Source organism: Aspergillus karnatakaensis, assembly GCF_047715665.1.
Source record: "Aspergillus karnatakaensis strain CBS 102800 unplaced genomic scaffold BJY04scaffold_30, whole genome shotgun sequence".
NCBI classification, from domain to species: Eukaryota; Fungi; Ascomycota; class Eurotiomycetes; order Eurotiales; family Aspergillaceae; genus Aspergillus; species Aspergillus karnatakaensis.
In genome coordinates this window covers 225,272-243,469 of record NW_027395742.1, presented here as the reverse complement: position 1 = coordinate 243,469, position 18,198 = coordinate 225,272, and the positions used below count along the sequence as shown (strand labels likewise).

Genomic DNA, 18,198 nt, shown 5'->3' with positions numbered 1-18,198 from the left:
ATGCGGCGCTACAGCGCTCTTGACAGGCTCAGCAGCCTCGCAGGATAACGAATTCAAAAGCTGAAAGCAAAATGAATCACAATGAGTCACGTAAAGCATGGAAAAGTGAGGGAGGATGATGCAGGAGGGCGGAAGGCGGCGAAGCTCCTCTTCCCCACACAAAACCGTCGAAAACTCTTATGACAGCATACAACACCACGAGGTTCTGACGAGACGAAACGACATGCTCCCGACCACCTAACATGGACGAATTTCCATGGGACCAGGTGAAATCCGGAGATTTCGAGAACCTGCGCGTCGTACTCCTCTCAAGTTCGACCTCGCGCAGAGTCCGCGCTCTCAATGATCTCCGCGAGAAAATCGGTATTGCCCGCCCCTCCTCCGTGGAATGCAGCCCAATTCTGACCGCTTGCTTGGTTCTTCTTCTATACAGGGTCCGATCTACCGGAGAACACCCATCAGCCTATTTTAGAGCTGCTTCTACAAACGATACCACGATACATTGACCGCCCCTCTCGCCAGGCCGTTCAGCAATGCCTCCGCTCGCTGCTCCAGGAACCTATCCCAACCGACGATCTCAAATACTTGGTCTCGGAGTTGCAAGTTGAGGCATCGAAATCGAGCTTGGATGCTGCATCGGCACTGGTCGTTCTGGAATGGTGCTCAATCCTGCTGCAGGTCCTCAAGGGCACCGAAACCCCGCTTTCCCTCGTACTGGATACAATCGCGCTGGATGCACGGGCCCTGGAGACATGTCTGGCCGCTCATCCTAAGCCTGCAGTGAGGCAGTCTGCTTTGAGGGTTACAAGACGTGCGTTACGTGCAGTATTCTCCGACAAGACCTGGGGTGACGATGCTATCCACCAGTCTGTTCAACGTTTGACTAGCAATGCGACTATTGGACAGAAGAATGCGCCATTCATTGGAGTGATCTGTGGTGTTTCCGCACGCCTAAACGGGAAGAAGCCTGTTCTGGAGGAAGACAAGAAGATAATCAGCGCATACTACATCAAGGAGCTGGTTGGAACCAAATCCGCACCGCCTGCGCACATTGCCAGTGGCATGGCCGACTTTTTCGAGAATTTCGTCACTGAGGAGGATCTCACAGCGGAAATCCTTCCTCCGCTGGAAAAAGCCATCCTGCGATCTCCGGAGGTCGTCTTCAGCGGGCTAGTCCCTTCCCTTTTCTCATCTCTTCCAGAAGAAATCGACCTTTCGGAAGTACTGCACGCCCGGCTGTTGAAGCACTTGCTGTCTAGCATGAAATCTAATAATCCTGCTATTAGACAAGGTGCACTACAGTCATTCGAGTCCATCATCTCCAAGTCGAAGAACGAGAGTCTACTACTCAAGATTGCCGGCGAGGTCATTGGTCCCTTGAAGACCCAGAAGATCACAAGTCCTGAGCAGCGTGCTATCTATGCTCAAGCACTCTCTGCCATTTCACCCACACCCGACATTTCCAAAGACATTGTGCAAGGATTTGTACCGGTTTTCGCACGCGAGTCGAACGAGCCTGCGCTGGAGCAAGAGATCAGGGCATTCGCAAAGCACCTTACACACCTCATCCAGCAAAAGGTCAAAATTAGTGACGACGTCGTCAACGCTATCGTTAAAGGAGCAGCTGATAAGAAGATTCCCTTCCGGAAGCTGTGGCAACTCAACATCGGCGAAGCGGTCTGGCAGACCGAACCTACAACCCTGGCGAGCCCTGAGGTTGAGCCTTTTATGACGAAATTCCTGGCCAAGCTGAAGGATATTTTCAAGGAGGTGACCTCAAACCCGCTGCCCTCGGCACAGAGTGGTGCGCTTTTCACGGCATATGTGTATCTCGCCCTCTTCGGGCGATTGTCTGCGACCGAGAAATTCGATCAAGCGGCCTGGGAAGAGACAGTCGGCCAATCTATGGTTTTACAACCAAAGCCAGCATTTCTACTCAACCCCAAGGCGTACTCCAAGTTGTCCTCTCAGGCAGAGCTTCAATGGGCTGTTAGGACTCTGGCCGCCGTTCCTTTGGCGACCAAGTTCGAGAAGGCCGAGGCGCAGGCCAAAATTGCCTGGGGCGAGGCGTTCATCTATGCTATCGTTGCACCAGGCGTCCAGACCAACGTTCGGGACGAATCCGCCCGTGCTCTGGCCAATGTACACCAGAAGGATGTCGGTGCGATGAGCCGGGTGATCACAGACGCGCTCTGGGCCTGGATTCTTGCCTTCAGGGCTGGAGAGAAGGAGTCCGCTCCTGTTTCTGCTGGCCCTGAGAGCCAAAGGTTCCTTCACTTGGTCGCAAAAGCGATATGCCCAGCGCCGTCCACGGAAGTTTCTGATCAGACCAAAACCGACCTCAAGAAACAACTTATTGACCTACTACTTCTCGGACGACCGGAGTCTATCCCGAATGTCTCGTGGATTGACCTCTGCCTGAGGACAGGCACTGATCCTGGGGATCTTGTACGCGAATTCCCTGATGACTGTATCAAGCAATTGGTCCAGGTGCAAGATCATCCCGTTCAGTCCAAGGTGCCACAAATTGATACTGCTATCTGGGCTGCAGCCGGTGACTTGGCTTTCGTCGCCCCTGATGTCATGGTTTCTCAACTTGTCAATCAGATTAAAGAGGATCTGGACGTTTCTCGTGCCTCCAAGATTACCCCTACTGATGCTGCGATCGCCAGAACTCCAGAAGGGACCATGTTTGTAGATGTACTAAACACAAAGTCAAAACAAACATTTGACAAGAATACCAAAGACTACGACATCCTCAAATGGGAGCAGGAGATGCGGGCGCATCTGGCTCAGAAACAGGGCGAAAAACCCAAGAAACTCACTGCTGACGAGCAAGCCAAGGTTAGAGCCCAGCTCGCAAAGGAAGCCAAGATCCGCGAAGAAGTTCTGCGCGAGGTGAAAAGGATCGAACGAGGCAGTGGAATCATTCAGGGTCTGGCTGCTGGACCGGCTATCGAAGCTGATGACTGGATCAATCCTGCGCTTACATCACTACTGGCCTTGTCGAAGGCTGGAGCGGGCTTGTTCTCTGGAGACGTCGTTCCGAAAGCGTATATCAAGTGCTCAGAGAAGCTCTCATCACGTCTTGGTCCTCTTCGACCATTTGTTGGTATCGCAACACTCAGGGCGATCAGCAAGGGCTCTCTACCAGCTGAGATGGAAGTAGAGCCTCTTGGAAGTGAGTTCTGCCGACTCGTATTGAGTGCATGGCTAACCGAACACAGAGCTTGTAACGCGTATCCTCTACCGCTTGCGTTTCGCGTCTGAGCAGCGCCCTCTTGACAACTCTTCTCTGGCCTACGCCCTGCCCCTCCTATTCACGATTCTTACCCGCAACGGAGTGGAAGAAGAGAAGGGCGAAGAAGAGGGTGAGCAGGTACTACTTGCTCTCGAAATCTTGTCCTTCCACGCCGGCTCATGTAAGTCTTTTTAATGATAGCAAGAGCCGCACTAACTCCAGCATCTAGTCACCGACAACCGTCTCCCGCGAGTAGAGGTTCTTGATCAACTGATTACCTCAATGCAGAAGTACACCCAGCATTATAAGCTTATTAAAGACACTCTTCTTGATGTTAGCCGAAGCATTGCGGATAATATCAGCACAGACGAGCTTGATGTGCTTCTCAAGGGTACTAATGTATCAGAATCATCTGTGCGGTCGTCAGTTCTACAAGCCATCGATGCCGAAATCGACCTGACCGACCTTGACTTCTCTGAGCATATCTGGCTTGAATGTCATGATCATGTGGAGGAGAACGCCGAGGTTGCTGATAGCATTTGGGAGGAGAATGCTCTGGAGGTTGATGAAACTGCTTACGGAAAGCTCATCCCATACCTTGACTCTCAAGATTCGAACCTTCGAGGCGCCGCTGCTCGTGCGCTAGCACATGCTGTTGAGATCAACCCCTCCGTATTCGGTGACATTGTCTCTCAACTGCAGTCGAAGTACGAAGTCGAGATTCGGCCTAAGGAGCCCGAGAAAGACAAGTACGGAATGCCAAAGAAGGTCGAGAATGCAGACCATTTCGAATCCCGCAGTGGTATTGCTTTAGCCTTCGGAGCCATGCAAAACTCATTCGAAGGCGACGCCATTGTCTCTTTCTTGCGGTTCTTGATCGAAAGAGGACCTCTTATTGACCGTAACGGCACGGTGAGGGCTCAAATGGCCGCCAGTGGCAGGGCTGTCATTGCTGCCCGCGGGCAGGAGAAGGTAGAAGAGCTCATGAAGCTTCTGGAGACAACTTTAGAAACATCAGACAAAGGAAGCGAGACCTCTGATCTTCTCAACGAGGCTGTCGTCGTTCTTTACGGATCCCTCGCCCGCCATCTCAAGGCCGATGACCCCCGTCTGCAAACTGTCATCAAGAGACTTCTTGCTACCCTCCCTACACCCTCTGAGTCTGTTCAGTCTGCGGTCTCCGACTGTCTTCCGCCATTGATCCGACTTGCTGGAGAGCAGAGCGGACAGTACGTCCAGGAAATGCTCGATCAGCTTTTGCAGACGAAAAAATATGCCACTCAACGTGGTGCAGCTTATGGATTAGCCGGCATTGTCAAAGGCCGGGGTATCTCCACCCTGCGCCAGTACCGGGTCATGTCCCACCTCCAAGATGCTTCCGAGAACAAGAAGGAACCGCACCAGAGACTTGGAGCTCTCCTAGCATATGAACTGTTTGCAACAATCCTTGGCCGCACATTCGAGCCATATGTTATTCAAGTGGTGCCGCAACTCCTTGCCAGCTTTGGAGACCCAAGCATGGATGTCCGCGATGCCTGTCTGTACACTGCAAAGGCTTGTTTCGCAAATCTCAGCTCTTATGGCGTGAAGCAGATTCTTCCTACTCTTCTCGAAGGTCTGGATGATACTCAGTGGCGTAGTCAGAAGGGAGCTTGCGATCTACTCGGAGCCATGGCCTATCTTGACCCGCAGCAGCTCGCTGCCAGCTTGCCGGAAATCATCCCTCCTCTTACTGTCGTCTTGAACGACACTCACAAGGAAGTGCGCAACGCTGCCAACCGCAGTCTGCAACGATTCGGTGAAGTCATCAGCAACCCTGAAGTCAAGTCTCTCGTCAACGTACTCCTCAAAGCATTGAGTGATCCTACCAAGTTCACGGACGAGGCTCTTGATTCCCTCATCAAGGTTCAATTCGTCCATTATCTTGACGCGCCTTCACTGGCTCTCGTCGTCCGCATCCTTGAGCGTGGTCTTGGAGATAGGTCAGCCACGAAACGAAAGTCTGCCCAGATCATCGGCAGTTTGGCTCATCTTACGGAGCGCAAGGACCTTGTTTCTCACCTGCCTATCATTGTTTCTGGACTCAATCTGGCCATTATCGACCCGGTGCCTACCACTCGTGCTACTGCATCCAAGGCTCTTGGTTCATTGATTGAGAAGCTCGGAGAGGATGCTCTTCCCGACCTCATCCCCAACCTCATGTCCACACTCAAGTCAGACACTGGCGCTGGCGACCGATTGGGTTCGGCCCAGGCTCTATCCGAGGTTCTGGCAGGTCTGGGTACAACCAGACTCGAGGAGACCTTGCCAACTATCCTGCAGAATGTCAGCAGCGCCAAGGCTCATGTTCGCGAAGGTTTCATGACCCTCTTTATTTACTTGCCCGCCTGCTTTGGAAACAGCTTTGCCCAGTACCTTGGCCGGATCATTCCGCCGATCCTGGCTGGTTTGGCTGATGATGTCGATTCCATTCGTGAGACTTCTCTCCGGGCAGGTCGCTTGCTGGTCAAGAACTTCTCTTCCAAGGCCATTGATCTCCTTCTTCCTGAACTTGAACGTGGTCTTGCGGACGATAGCTACCGCATCAGGTTGTCATCCGTTGAGCTGGTCGGTGATCTGCTCTTCAGCATCACGGGTATTACAGCCAGGGCCGAGGCCGACGAGGAGGAGGAAGAAGCTCTCCAAGCCGGTCAGTCGCTGCTCGAGGTCCTGGGAGAAGAGCGCAGGGACAAGGTTCTGTCTGCACTGTTCATCTGTCGCTGCGATACTTCTGGTCTTGTCAAGACCGCGGCCATGGGTGTCTGGAAATCTCTTGTTGCGTCGCCCAAGACTCTCAAGGAGATGGTCCCTACTTTGTCACAGCTTATTATTCGTCGCCTTGGTTCTTCCAACATGGAGCAGAAGGTCATTGCCAGTAACGCTCTTGGAGACCTTATCAAGAAGGCCGGAGAGTCTGTTCTCTCAACTCTGCTTCCTACTCTCGAGGATGGCCTCCAGACCTCATCAGATGTCGAAGTCAAGCAAGGTATCTGTATCGCTCTCAAGGAGATTATCAATTCCTCCTCTCCAGATGCCCTTGAGGATTATGAGAAGATTCTCATTGCCACTGTGCGCGTGGCGTTGGTCGACCACGACGAGGATGTCCGTGAAGCAGCCGCCGATGCTTTCGACTCCCTGCAACAAATCCTGGGCAAGAAGGCTGTGGACCAGGTTCTGCCTCATCTGTTGCTCTTGTTGAGGAACGACGAAGACGCCGAGCAGGCTCTGTCAGCTCTGTTGACACTTCTCACCGAACAAACACGTGCCAATATCATCCTTCCCAACCTTATCCCAACTCTCCTCACTTCTCCTATTACGACGTTCAACGCCAGGGCGCTTGCTTCTCTGGCGGAAGTCGCAGGCTCTGCTATGTCTCGCCGACTGCCTACTATTTTGAACACCCTCATGGACAACATCATTTCGTGCAAGGATAACGAGCAACGCGAAGAACTCGATAGCGCATTCCATACCATTTTGGTTTCTGTGGATGAGTTTGATGGCCTCAACGTGATGATGAGCGTGATGCTGGCTCTCATCAAGCATGACGATCACCACCGCCGCGCCAACGCTGCCAACCATCTCAAGTCATTCTTCGCCGATGCGGACATCGACTTCTCTAGATACCACCAAGACCTCATCCGTGTGTTGTTGATTTCTTTCGATGACCCCTCCAAGGAAGTAGTCAAGGCCGCCTGGGCCGCCCTCAGCGGACTTACTTCCCACCTCCGCAAGGAAGAAATGGAAGTCTTGTCCGTGCCAACAAGACAGATACTCCGTGGTGTTGGTGTTCCTGGAGCCGACCTTCCTGGTTTCAGTCTGCCGAAGGGTATCACTGCTATCCTGCCGATTTTCTTGCAGGGTCTTCTCAATGGCAGCGTCGATCAACGAACACAATCCGCTCTCGCCATTGCGGATGTCATCGACCGTACGGCTGCCGATTCTCTCAAGCCGTTCGTCACGCAGATCACTGGTCCGCTCATTCGTGTCGTGTCTGAACGTTCTGTGGATATCAAATGTAGGTACCTTCCCTCGCCTTCTTTGTACGGTTCTAACAAATTCAGGTGCTATTTTCTACACTCTCAACAAGCTTCTGCAAAAGATTCCTCTTGCTGTCAAGCCTTTCTTGCCACAGCTTCAAAGAACCTTTGCTCGAGGTCTGGCTGACCAGACCAGCGAGACTCTGCGTAACAGAGCCGCCAAGGGTCTTGGAATCTTGATCACCCTGACACCCAGGGTTGATCCTCTTATTGCCGGTACGGAACACTTGCTTCGCTCAATTTTACAGTGCTAATCATCATGAAGAACTTATTACCGGAACAAAGACGGCCGATGTTGGCGTGAGAAATGCCATGATGAAGGCTCTACAAGAAGTCGTCGGCAAGGCCGGTGGTAACATGAGTGAAGCTTCTAAGAACTCTATTCTGGCTCTCATCGATGATGATGCCAGCGACCAGACCGGTAAGTACATATCTCAAGACAAGCTATATAAGCTAATTGCCGTAGATGCTGTTGCGATCACCAACGCCAAGTTGCTCGGAGCACTCGTCAAGGTTCTCCCTGCAGGTTCTGCTGGTCCGCTTATCAAGAGCCGTGTGCTCACGTCAAACTTCTCCCACGCGTCAATTTTGGGATTGAACGCTTTGCTTGTGGAGTCACCGTCATCTCTGACGGAACAATTTGCAGCAGAGACCCAGAACCTGATCTGCCACGGTGTGACACACAAGGATGTAAGTCTACGATACCCCTACTGGACTACGCGAATTGCTAACAAGACAGCCCTTCATCTCCGACAATAGTGTACTGGCCGCTGGAAAGTACCTGCTGCTTGAGGAGCAGCACAGCTTCGAAACTAACAAGGCTATCTTTGAAGCGCTAGCACCCTGCATTCAGCCTGGCACACCATCCGACACCCGCCGACTCGCACTGGTGGTGATCCGAACAGTCAGCCGGAACCATCCAGAGCTTACTAGACCCCATCTGGCTCTCCTCGCGCCGCCCATCTTCGCCGGTGTACGCGACATGGTTATCCCCGTCAAGCTAGCAGCAGAAGCCGCCTTCCTATCCATTTTCTCGGTGGTGGACTCGGACACTGCGGTCTTCGACAAGTATATGGCTGGACCTGGCGCCGAATTGCCGCCTGGACCTAAGCGGAGCATGAACGACTACTTCAAGCGAGTAGCGCTGCGTCTTGCGAACCAGGCTCGTGAACGGAGAGAGGCCGAAGGCGGACAGGGCGGTCTGGGTTTGTCTAACGATGAGGTTGACGACGAGAAGGAGCTGTGGAGCATTGGGAAGGTCGAGCTGGAGGAGGGCTCGTTTGGCGACGAGTGATGAATCGGTTATGCCTGACCTACGATCTGCATGAGTTTAGATAGACGTACATACCCATTTGTTCTGGGGATCTATATCCGAAAATGAAAAAGCGTCGTTTGTTATCTTTCGCCTGATAAGGGTAGTGTCACGTGGGTCGAGTCGGGCGGCCACAACTGAGTAACAGGGATTTCACGAAACGATATCACCAGATTTCTGGATACTGTTCGACTCAAAGTCTACCTCAGTTGGATCAGATCTTGAACCTGAACCTTCAGTATTTACTCGCGAAAGCAATCCAACTAGTCAGTACTATGAACCCCATCCTACTGGCGGCGACTCACGATGACGCTAGCGTGGGGTACAAACCCTAAGGTGGATGCCCTCGCTTAGAACACAGTGGCTTAGCTAATCAGCCGCCCGGATCTCAAACTCCTCACTTTGGGAATTCAACCCGTTGTCGAGTGCATCGAACATCATCCGCCAACGACCGTCGATACCGCCGACATCAAGATGTGAGTTCATCTCCTGAAGTCGATACTGCTGTTATGTGGAGGAAATACTGTTTCTTGATGCCATTTTCGCCCACCTTCCGACCACCAAGGACTGTTCTAGCGAACACCGGTGGTCGCTCGTCTTTTTCACCCCTGGGGGCAGGATAGCAAATTCTCGCGAGACTTGTTGCTGACTGCGTCTTTTTCTCGATGAACAGGGTCAACCTTCGCACCCAGAAGCGCCTCGCCGCCTCCGTGGTCGGCTGCGGCAAGCGCAAGATTTGGCTCGACCCCAATGAGATGAGCGAGATCTCCAACGCCAACTCCCGCCAGACCGTCCGCAAGCTCGTCAAGGATGGCCTCATCATCCGCAAGCCCGTTACCATGCACTCTCGCTCCCGTGCCCGTGAGCTCGCTGAGGCCCGCCGGATCGGCCGTCACCGCGGTCTGGGTAAGCGCAAGGGTACCAAGGAGGCCCGTATGCCCAGCGGCCTCCTCTGGATGCGCCGCATGCGTGTCCTCCGTCGTCTCCTCGTCCGCTACCGTGCCGCTGGCAAGATCGACAAGCACCTCTACCACGAGCTCTACCACCTCGCCAAGGGTAACACCTTCAAGCACAAGCGCGGTCTGATCGAACACGTAAGTTCTAGCGGTTGACGGACGGGATGATATACGTTGAAAGACGGAACAGCCGCTGACTGCTTCCACAGATCCAAAAGGCCAAGGCTGAGCGCCAGCGTGAGCGTCTCCTCAAGGAGGAGATGGACGCCAAGCGTGCCAAGAACAAGGCTCTCCGTGAGCGACGACAGGAGCGCCTCGACGCCAAGCGCAACGCTCTCGTCGGCGAGGAGCAGGAGTAAATGCTTTGAATTTGTTTCCTACGTTGACGGATTTTGGCGGTGCGGAGGTCTGAACTGGGGAATCGATCAGCCCAAGAAGATATCAATACAGGTCGACCGCTCCGCTTGTTTTCACGTTCCTGGTCTGGCTCGTTGGGATTGATTCGCTCGAGATACCCTGGGACTGGGAAATAGGATCAGGGAAAAGGACTCTTTCTTGCCCCTTCTCTCTTTCTCTGGTGAAAAGTGCATAGAGGGCAGGGAGAGGGAAGGCTGGTGGAAACGAGGAAAAGGAATGAAAAAATATGAACAAGGATTTCTTAACCAAACCAATGGCATGGCGCTTGTGTGATATGACAACCTGGATTTGATTGCATTCTACTGTTTTCCTCTGCCCGTCAACGCCGTCTCCAAAATATAATGTCGTAACGTTCAGCTGTATCCACGAGTAGTCCGGTAGTCCTGCTGCTCCTGTCGGACAGTGTCAGGAGCACATTCACTAGCTGCATACATCTCATACACCGACTCTGTCACCGCGGGCTTCATGCATTGACAGCAACCTACTATTTCCACAACCTGGAGTAACCCCGTCGTTCCCCGCAAGCACCAAACAGCCATCCTATACTTCACCGACATCGATCCCAAAACGCCGCCCGCCCAGCCAAAGTACGCTGCAAGCAACCCCTCCTTCACCAACGCCGTAGTCCACCACCCAAACCAACAGAATAATCTCCTGCAGTGTATAGCAAACCCCTTCTCCCTTTCACTGCAGTCGGACGACAGTCACCAGAGCATTCCCTGCCGTCTTTCACCCCCAGCTTCACTGCCTCCGTTTGCCCTAACCGGCGCCATATAAATATCCCCTCCTCCCCCTCGTTCCTCCATCTTTCCTACCTATCTCTCCCCCTCAACAGCTGGGTGGTTTTCTTTCCTTTTCCTTTTCCTTGGACTTTACTTCTTCTTCTTCCTCTTTTGTTTCTTTCTTAAGCTAATTTGGTACGTTCGTAAGCCTTGTATGTCTGTTTGTCCCCGACTGACAGCTATGTAGGTAGATAGATATGTATCCATAGCCCGACGACCTACCTCCCTCGAACCGAAACCGATCCTCCCTTCGTTCGACGTACAACAACTCGCCAGCACTGTTGGCGAATAACTGGCGAGTAGCGCAGAAAATATCGGGTTTGTTTCACTCTGCTGCACTGCATTGGTTCCACAGACCCAGGGCCGCAATACTTGTTTCTTTCTTTGACGACGCCTGCGCTTTGACTCTCACTTTCATCGTCCGTGGCATGTTGATGTTGATGAGAAGGAAGGTCGAGCTCGGACTGTATGGAGGTGGACATGGTTGGCCCGGAAAGGGTTCAAGTTTGTTCTCTTAGTCTTCGAGCTGTTTCTCGTCGTTTACCTTTTCTTACTGCTTGTTGTCGAAGCATTTGGGACGGCCGACGAGGTCATTGGCGCTTTCTTGCGAGTTTTATTGCCCAGACTATCTTCGAATCCTTGAGTTGTGTCATGTCATGGAGTGTCATTTTTCTGCTTGTTGGCGCGCTTGAGCCGTCGTTGTGAACGGGGCGCCGACGTTGCCTGCATAGTACCCTTGGTGTGCTTACAATAGCCATCGTCTCGCTTGCTGTGCTTGGTTAACCATCTTCATTTCTTGCTTTTTCTCGGCAGGGTGCTGGTCTTGTCGTGGTGTCTGTTCTCCTGTCTCGTTCTGCATGGCAGCGCTTTGGAATGCTCTGGTTTGACTCGCGAAGGGTGAAACGCACGTTTGACAACGCGTATCCTTATGGCTCGTCCTGCTATGGACAATTGAGTTGGTTGGCTTCTGCTATACATTCTTCACCATTCGGCCCACTCAGCCATACAGCCATCGTTCTGACTCGAGAATAGAAGGCAAACGGTTTTCCGCTTTAAAGCTGAGCTCAAGCCGGTTGATATCGGAACTCACAAGACTATCTCCAGCGCAGTACAGGTGGTCGATGACAGTACAGAACAGAGGTTCATATTCGCGTCATTGACCTAGATGCGCCTCTCAAAGGTGCATTGCCGCACTCTGTGAAGAGCTAGCCTGGGACACGGGCACCAAAGGAACTAGAAAGACTTAGTCCTTGTTGAACAGGAATTTGACGGTTTTGTTCGCCCCTTCGGTGTGCCGCTGTCGAGGGCCGAGTCTATGATTTTCGACAGATTGCTGCACGTCTTTTCCGCACTGCCAACCGCGAGCCCTCTCCCGACAGGAAGCTCATGTCCGTTCTATACTACACTGCCCTCGTGCAGCGTTTCGGGACTCTGATACCTGAAGACCAAGACCGCGACCATCGCATTCGCGGTCGCCCTTAGGTAGAGTGTCTGCTGATGCACTCTTCAACATATGTGCTTTTGTCCGCCGCTGGAACGGCGCTGCAAATACCGGCGTGATGCATGCCGTATGCAACCCAGGCATGCACCTACACATCGATCAGCCTCTACACACCTCATTTTACGACGGCTTCGCCTCTCGCCACTCGCCGCGTGAAGATCCACATCTTCAAACCAAAGGGATGGTCGATCACTGGGATCTATTAGGGGCCTACCCTACCATAACTTTACAGCAATTCGACCCTAATGCGGCTGCTGCACCTCGCCGCAAGCCAGCGGCAGCACAGACTGTTCAGAAGAAGTCAGCTCTAGTCACGATCGGGAGACAGCCTGGAGACACCGCAGATGGCAGTGCTGGCAAGAAGAGAAAGACCGGCAACGGCAATGACGGAGACGCTACCTGCTCCGTGGCCGAGCACAATCTCGAGCTGGACTGTATCCTGCGTCCTTCAAACTTGAATTACGTCTACCCAGCCCTGAACGCCGAACAACCGATCGCAAAGGAGGATGATTCTGGGCTTGTTCTCTTGGACAGTATGTTTCTGGACGATCTACGCCTCGCTCAGTCTGGTTGTGTCTCGCAATCAAAGACGTTTTCGAGCCAACCCGACAGCTGACCACTCCACGACGGACACAGAGCTATTCCAAGCGCTTCTCTACTGCTTGAAGGTGCACGTCTATACGACACGTCGCTCAAAACCAGCATGCCGTCTTTCTACTCTCTTTGCAATTGACACTACAGTACCGTCGCCTCTTCCTCAGGCGAATCGACCAAGACCAGAATCAAGCTCTGGGCAAAAATATGACCCCAGTTCCCTGTCGCGCGTGACATCCTGTGTCTGTGATCGGAATACTTTGCAGATAAGGACCGCACAGGCTGGGGGAATGACTACGAGTTGTACCAACTAACCTGGAATTCGTAATTCTGTACAGTTTATGTACTATGGAGGTTGACAATCACTTGCTCTGGAATAGTCCAGCTACGATATATTGCGGGAGCATGTGGCGCAATCCATCAGGTTTGGCTCGAAATACAGGTTGCAAGATCTGGTCGCGGATCTTTACAGGGTACAGGTTGAGCTTAACAGTATTGGCTCTGATAACCTAAGTGAGGAGGAGACAGATTCACTCGAAGATGAAGCCAGACGAAGATTCGGACACCGAATGGACCCTCCTCACGTATCTTCGAGACGCAAACAAAAAACGAAGAGGATTAGAAAACCAAACCAAACTCCAGCCGGGCAGGAATACTTTGAGCGTACATCGCCTAAGAAGGGTTTGAAGGATAGTCGCAATAGCGGTGGAAAGCCTGCCTTTACTGCTGTCCAGGACAGCCAAACCCTAACAAATGGCGCTTCCTTGGCTCAAGCATCCGACTGCATAAGCCCTGAGAGAGAAATAGCATATTGCCATTGATTATCAATCAACCAGCGTCCCTCTCACGTCGTTATTATGTTGCCTTCATCCAGAGATGAGGACATCATCAAAAGAACACGCAAAGGCTTCTCTTGAGCTTCAAAGACAAAATACCGCTATATCCCCTGTGATGAAGCAGAAGAGAGCTCCTAACCCACGTTGCGTATACTTCTTACTCGAATACCGCCTGGGAATGTCGATGCCAACAGCACAGCATTCCCCCCAGAGCCTTTCTTCGCATGACACGACTGCTGGGTCAGACATCCTCGAAAGCCTGCCGATCTAATTTCCAGGAAGCAGGTGAGCTGGTGAACTTGATCATGAGCGGCCCGTGACGAAGAGCAGGCCTTATATAGCCCATTCGACAGCCTTATATAGCCCATTCGACATTCCGCCTACAGAGATACATGAGTTGCCCCGTGGAGTACGACATTAAGGCAGCGAAGACGCTTATGAGATACCTCAAAAGGCACAAACTGGCCCTACGCTTGGGGAACGACCACACCAAAGGTGTACAAGTGTACTGCGACGCCGCCCACCAAGACCACGAGGACGGCAAGTCAACAGAGGCCTATATCATCTTTTTTATAGGGTCACCTATCTCGTGGTCCTCCAAGAAGGAATCCGTGGTGGCGCCCAACGCTGCTTTGATGTCCCTTATCGATTGTTTTTCTGCGGTGGAAGTCGCCCACCGAAAAAATCCACCATATAACGGGCGCTAAGAAAGCGCAAGCGTACGTTCTCTTCTCTCTTCGTTGATCAAGGCGCTGTACGTGAAGAAGTTGGCCGCCGCCCTCGGGGTGCCCGACGACGGCCCCGTACGGATCTATACGGACAGCGATAACGCCGTCAAGTTGCTCGACAAGATGGGATTCACCACCACTACAAAGTGGTTGGATAATAGATATCTGTTCGTGAAGGACCAGTACGTCAACGTGAGAGAGACCAGGGCAGTTTCGGAAAACAGGTACACTGTTTGCAGAAGGCTCTTTATTTTCTCGTCATGATCGAAGAAGCCTCACAAATGCCTCCCCATCGCCTGAGACGGGCATGAGATATCTGGTTTCCACGCCCAGTACGATGACAACTATCTTCGGTACCTGATGAGTACCGGCCTTAGGTACACGACTCGCCACAGACTTCGAAATCTACCAACCCGTGAAGAACCGACCGGAAAGGATAGCATGGAGGTTTTCCACCCGCTAGACTTTGACAGGACAGCCGACCGTTGCTATCCCACACGCGCACCCTGGGGCAGTTGTGTTATACCCGGGATCAGAGGGAGACTTTCGAGTTTCCGACTCACCCTTTCATCGTCCGAAGAAACACGCTTTCCCTCAATCAAGCGAGCGACCCCCCTCATCAACATCAAGGACACGGACTATATATCTATAGCCGGAAACTCCTGTGCGGGACGAGATGTCTCGACACGGGGCTACGGCGATACACTCAGCTAGAACCCCATCAGACCAGCAAAGAAGTTATTGAATGAGGCAGCCAACGACAAGTCACACCCTGCATGTACAGCTCGGTACCGCGCACGGCGCGCCCAGCATGCCGTGGTCATAGAGCTGCAAGTCAACGCCGACGGCTTGATTCTGCTCGATGTCTTACACATAGACTACGTGAGCTCGACCGGCGTAATGGACAAGAGGCCAGTATCAAAGCCAGAGATTTCATTGAAATGTGAGAGAGATAGCTTAAACGCCCTCGCGGGTCTCGAGGAATCCACTGATGACACGGCGTGGGCTCTTCGGGCATTCCCAGACGGACCCTACCTCAACCTTTGACGCCGGTAACGTCGAGTCCGGTCTGTTCGGTTCTCCAACAAAGATTTTGAGTCAGGCATCAGTCCCCCCAGGATACCGTACGCAACTTCCGATCAGGAAAATTTTGAGTTAGGCGTCAGCCCTGGGAATAATTCAACCAGTTCATCATCCCCTATTCCAGGCCCTTCTAGTCAACCGAGACAAAAGATCCAACGAATGAACAGGAGAGTGACAATCGACCACTTTTGTGATGATGAAGACGCCCGTAGAACTTACGAAATGACTGAGAAAGAGTTCCAGGCTTCCGACGATACTACAGGGTCTAAAGCTCGAAAAACATTACGAGGAATACGCCTTTGTTCGGGATTCGATCGGCGAGGTTGATCGAAAGAATGTGGAGGGCTTGTTAGAAAATGCCACGGGGCCATCTCTTTCAGGGCAGAGCGTTTGGCACAAGGGGACGCAACAGCAGAAGACGTAAAAGCGTTTAACTGGGCATCACACGCACTTATGCTCGAGAAAGTGGCCTTCAACATGACGAAAATCGTCTGGCAAAATCGGACTTTGACATGGATATTTACAGGTAAGATGACTGCGAGCTTATTGGCCTGACAGCCTGCCCCAATCAAACAAGCCTTGCTGATGAAGCCTCTCCCAGCCTGATGTCAACGACTGCAGCCTTGACTGGAATGATTGAATCTCTTGAAGACTTACCGACGAACCCACCATCTCGATATATCGACCTGGAAGGCGTCAAGCTCTCGCGCCACGGAACCATCTTAATCCTTCAGATCTATCGGACGAGAATCAGCTGGAGGAGGCTATCCCCTGGGTTGTTTGAACATGCCACTCTATTGCGCAAGGCCACCAACGCCCTCAGAACAAAGCAGATGAGATGTGGGACAAGAAAATCGACAAAAGAGTCCTAACCAGAAATATCATATCCGAAGCGATCACTCGTGCGTTTCATCCTTTGTCGTCCATGACATCCTACGCATTTACTGGTGTCAAATCTTCCAATTAAGGCTTGTGTCCATCAACAAGGCTCTTATGAGCTTGCCGGTCTGGAAATTACATCAACCACTTCGGTGAAGCTGTCCGCAGCGCCTTCAGACATGCTGCCATTGCAGCTGAAATGAACGCCCGAGAGCCCCCTGCTCCACGGAAGCCCCTACTGGAAGATACATGGGTCTTAAATTCTGGCGGCTGCTTATGAAGCTTCAATACAGACCTATGTTCAATGCTTTGCAATTCATGCTATCCATTCCTAAATTCCCCATGCCCCCGCCAACAGCCTACCTCATGTCGCTGAAGCACCTTCTCAAGGTGCCTGTTGGTTTGGCAGACGAACCCCGCAGGTTGTCGGCCGTCTCTACCATCTTCGCAGGCGTAGCTCAATATGAAAGTTGTGTGGTGATCACGCCCTGTCGACGTTCGAGGATTCTAGCTTCGGTCATGACGGCAGCCCTAACTTATCGACTTTGAATTGTCTTTGGGTAACTTCGAGCGGAGAATCTTCGCACAGAGTTAGTATATGTCAGGTAGCGGGATGTATCTACGATGAGCAAGATTGAACAAGATATGAGGTGTCGTCAATCATGAAAATGACAGAGACCCAGAGTGGCATGGACACAGCGCATGGTATTGCTAGCAGGCTTGATCGATCTGGTTCTTGCTGAGCAGGCCCGGCATCGTGGGAGGATAATATTGATCACATGTGGAGCAATATATTCACATATTACTTCAGAACCAAGAGGAACCGGCCGGGCAAACTTGAAGTGGAGCGAGAAACGTTATTGACGGACGATTCCCAAGAAAAAACCAACATCTCCGTTGTCATTCGCCGCCCATCGCCGAAGAGGAGTTGCAAAGCCCTCAGAGAACCGCTCTGAAGATGGAAACAGTTCCATGCTCGATAACCAAATATCTGATCAAAGCTGGCCCTGACCAGAAGATGGGAACACTGATGAAGAAAGCAAAGCCTGAGGACGTGCAAGAGCAGATTGCGGAGATTCCCAGAGAGTTTCCGCAAATGAGGAAGGATTTCAAGGCAATACAAAAAGATTTTGGGCTCGAGTAAAAGGTCAGCTTTCGTAAACGAACATTCACGAGCATCAGAAGTCCCGCCCTTTATGGATCCATTCCGTCGTGTTGTACGCCAGACCGGCTGCTGTGCATCTATCGGTGCAGAGAGCTGGTAGCGCTTCCTGCCCGGGCTTCTTTCTCGACTCTCGAACAAGGTCGTATAGTCCTTGCTTATGCCACATGGCTCGAGTGGAAGCAAGAGAATGAGATCGCTGCAGCTATATCCGCTGAGCGTCACCGTGTTGCATTTCTCATTACCGAGGACCAAGTCTTGGTCTATATTCGCTTTACCATTCCTGGATATGCTGGTGTCGATTGTTGGGATCCCCAGGAGGGGACTGCTGTCATCATTAGTCTTATGCCAACAGGTATTGTGTACCAAAAGGAGCAAAAGCAAACCGTGATATGGGGCTGGAAGCCCAGGCCCAGAATTGAACCAAAGGTCTCGATGCAAGACCTCAGGGATTCCTGCGCTGTCGCAGCAAGAGACGAGCGTGATATCTACTTGTCTTTGGCGAGAAGCCCTAAGTGGCGCCTTGGATTTGGCAACCGCTTTTACTTAAACTTCCATGCTGGCTCTCAGCAACTTCGGGAGCATGGAGAGATTCAGAAAAGCTCCACTTACAATAAGTTTCACTGGACAA

General features: G+C 52.1%; 2 protein-coding genes across 2 annotated transcripts; both read left to right on the top strand.

Moving 5' to 3' along the window:
* Window positions 1-242: 242 nt before the first annotated feature.
* BJY04DRAFT_228554 (putative translational activator) lies at window positions 243-8,831 on the top strand (the record flags this gene model as incomplete). Its single annotated transcript, XM_073718869.1, has 9 exons — window positions 243-363; window positions 434-648; window positions 679-3,181; window positions 3,228-3,422; window positions 3,471-7,295; window positions 7,342-7,533; window positions 7,583-7,738; window positions 7,784-8,007; window positions 8,057-8,831. 9 exons carry the CDS (start codon window positions 243-245, stop codon window positions 8,609-8,611), a joined length of 7,986 nt encoding a protein of 2,661 aa, XP_073570288.1. The 3' UTR covers window positions 8,612-8,831.
* Window positions 8,832-8,836: 5 nt separating this feature from the next.
* Window positions 8,837-10,446, top strand: BJY04DRAFT_191368 (60S ribosomal protein eL19). The gene is made up of 4 exons (XM_073711633.1): window positions 8,837-8,895; window positions 8,946-9,105; window positions 9,303-9,723; window positions 9,795-10,446. Coding segments are annotated over exons 2-4 (573 nt in total). The 5' UTR covers window positions 8,837-8,895; window positions 8,946-9,103; the 3' UTR covers window positions 9,945-10,446.
* The last annotated feature ends 7,752 nt before the right edge of the window (window positions 10,447-18,198 follow it).

What these genes read in the sequence shown, in the direction of transcription:
- BJY04DRAFT_191368 (XM_073711633.1), top strand. An exon ending in AGCGCGGTCTGATCGAACAC is followed by an intron (nt 9,724 to 9,794) that starts GTAAGTTCTAGC and finishes CTGCTTCCACAG; the next exon opens with ATCCAAAAGGCCAAGGCTGA.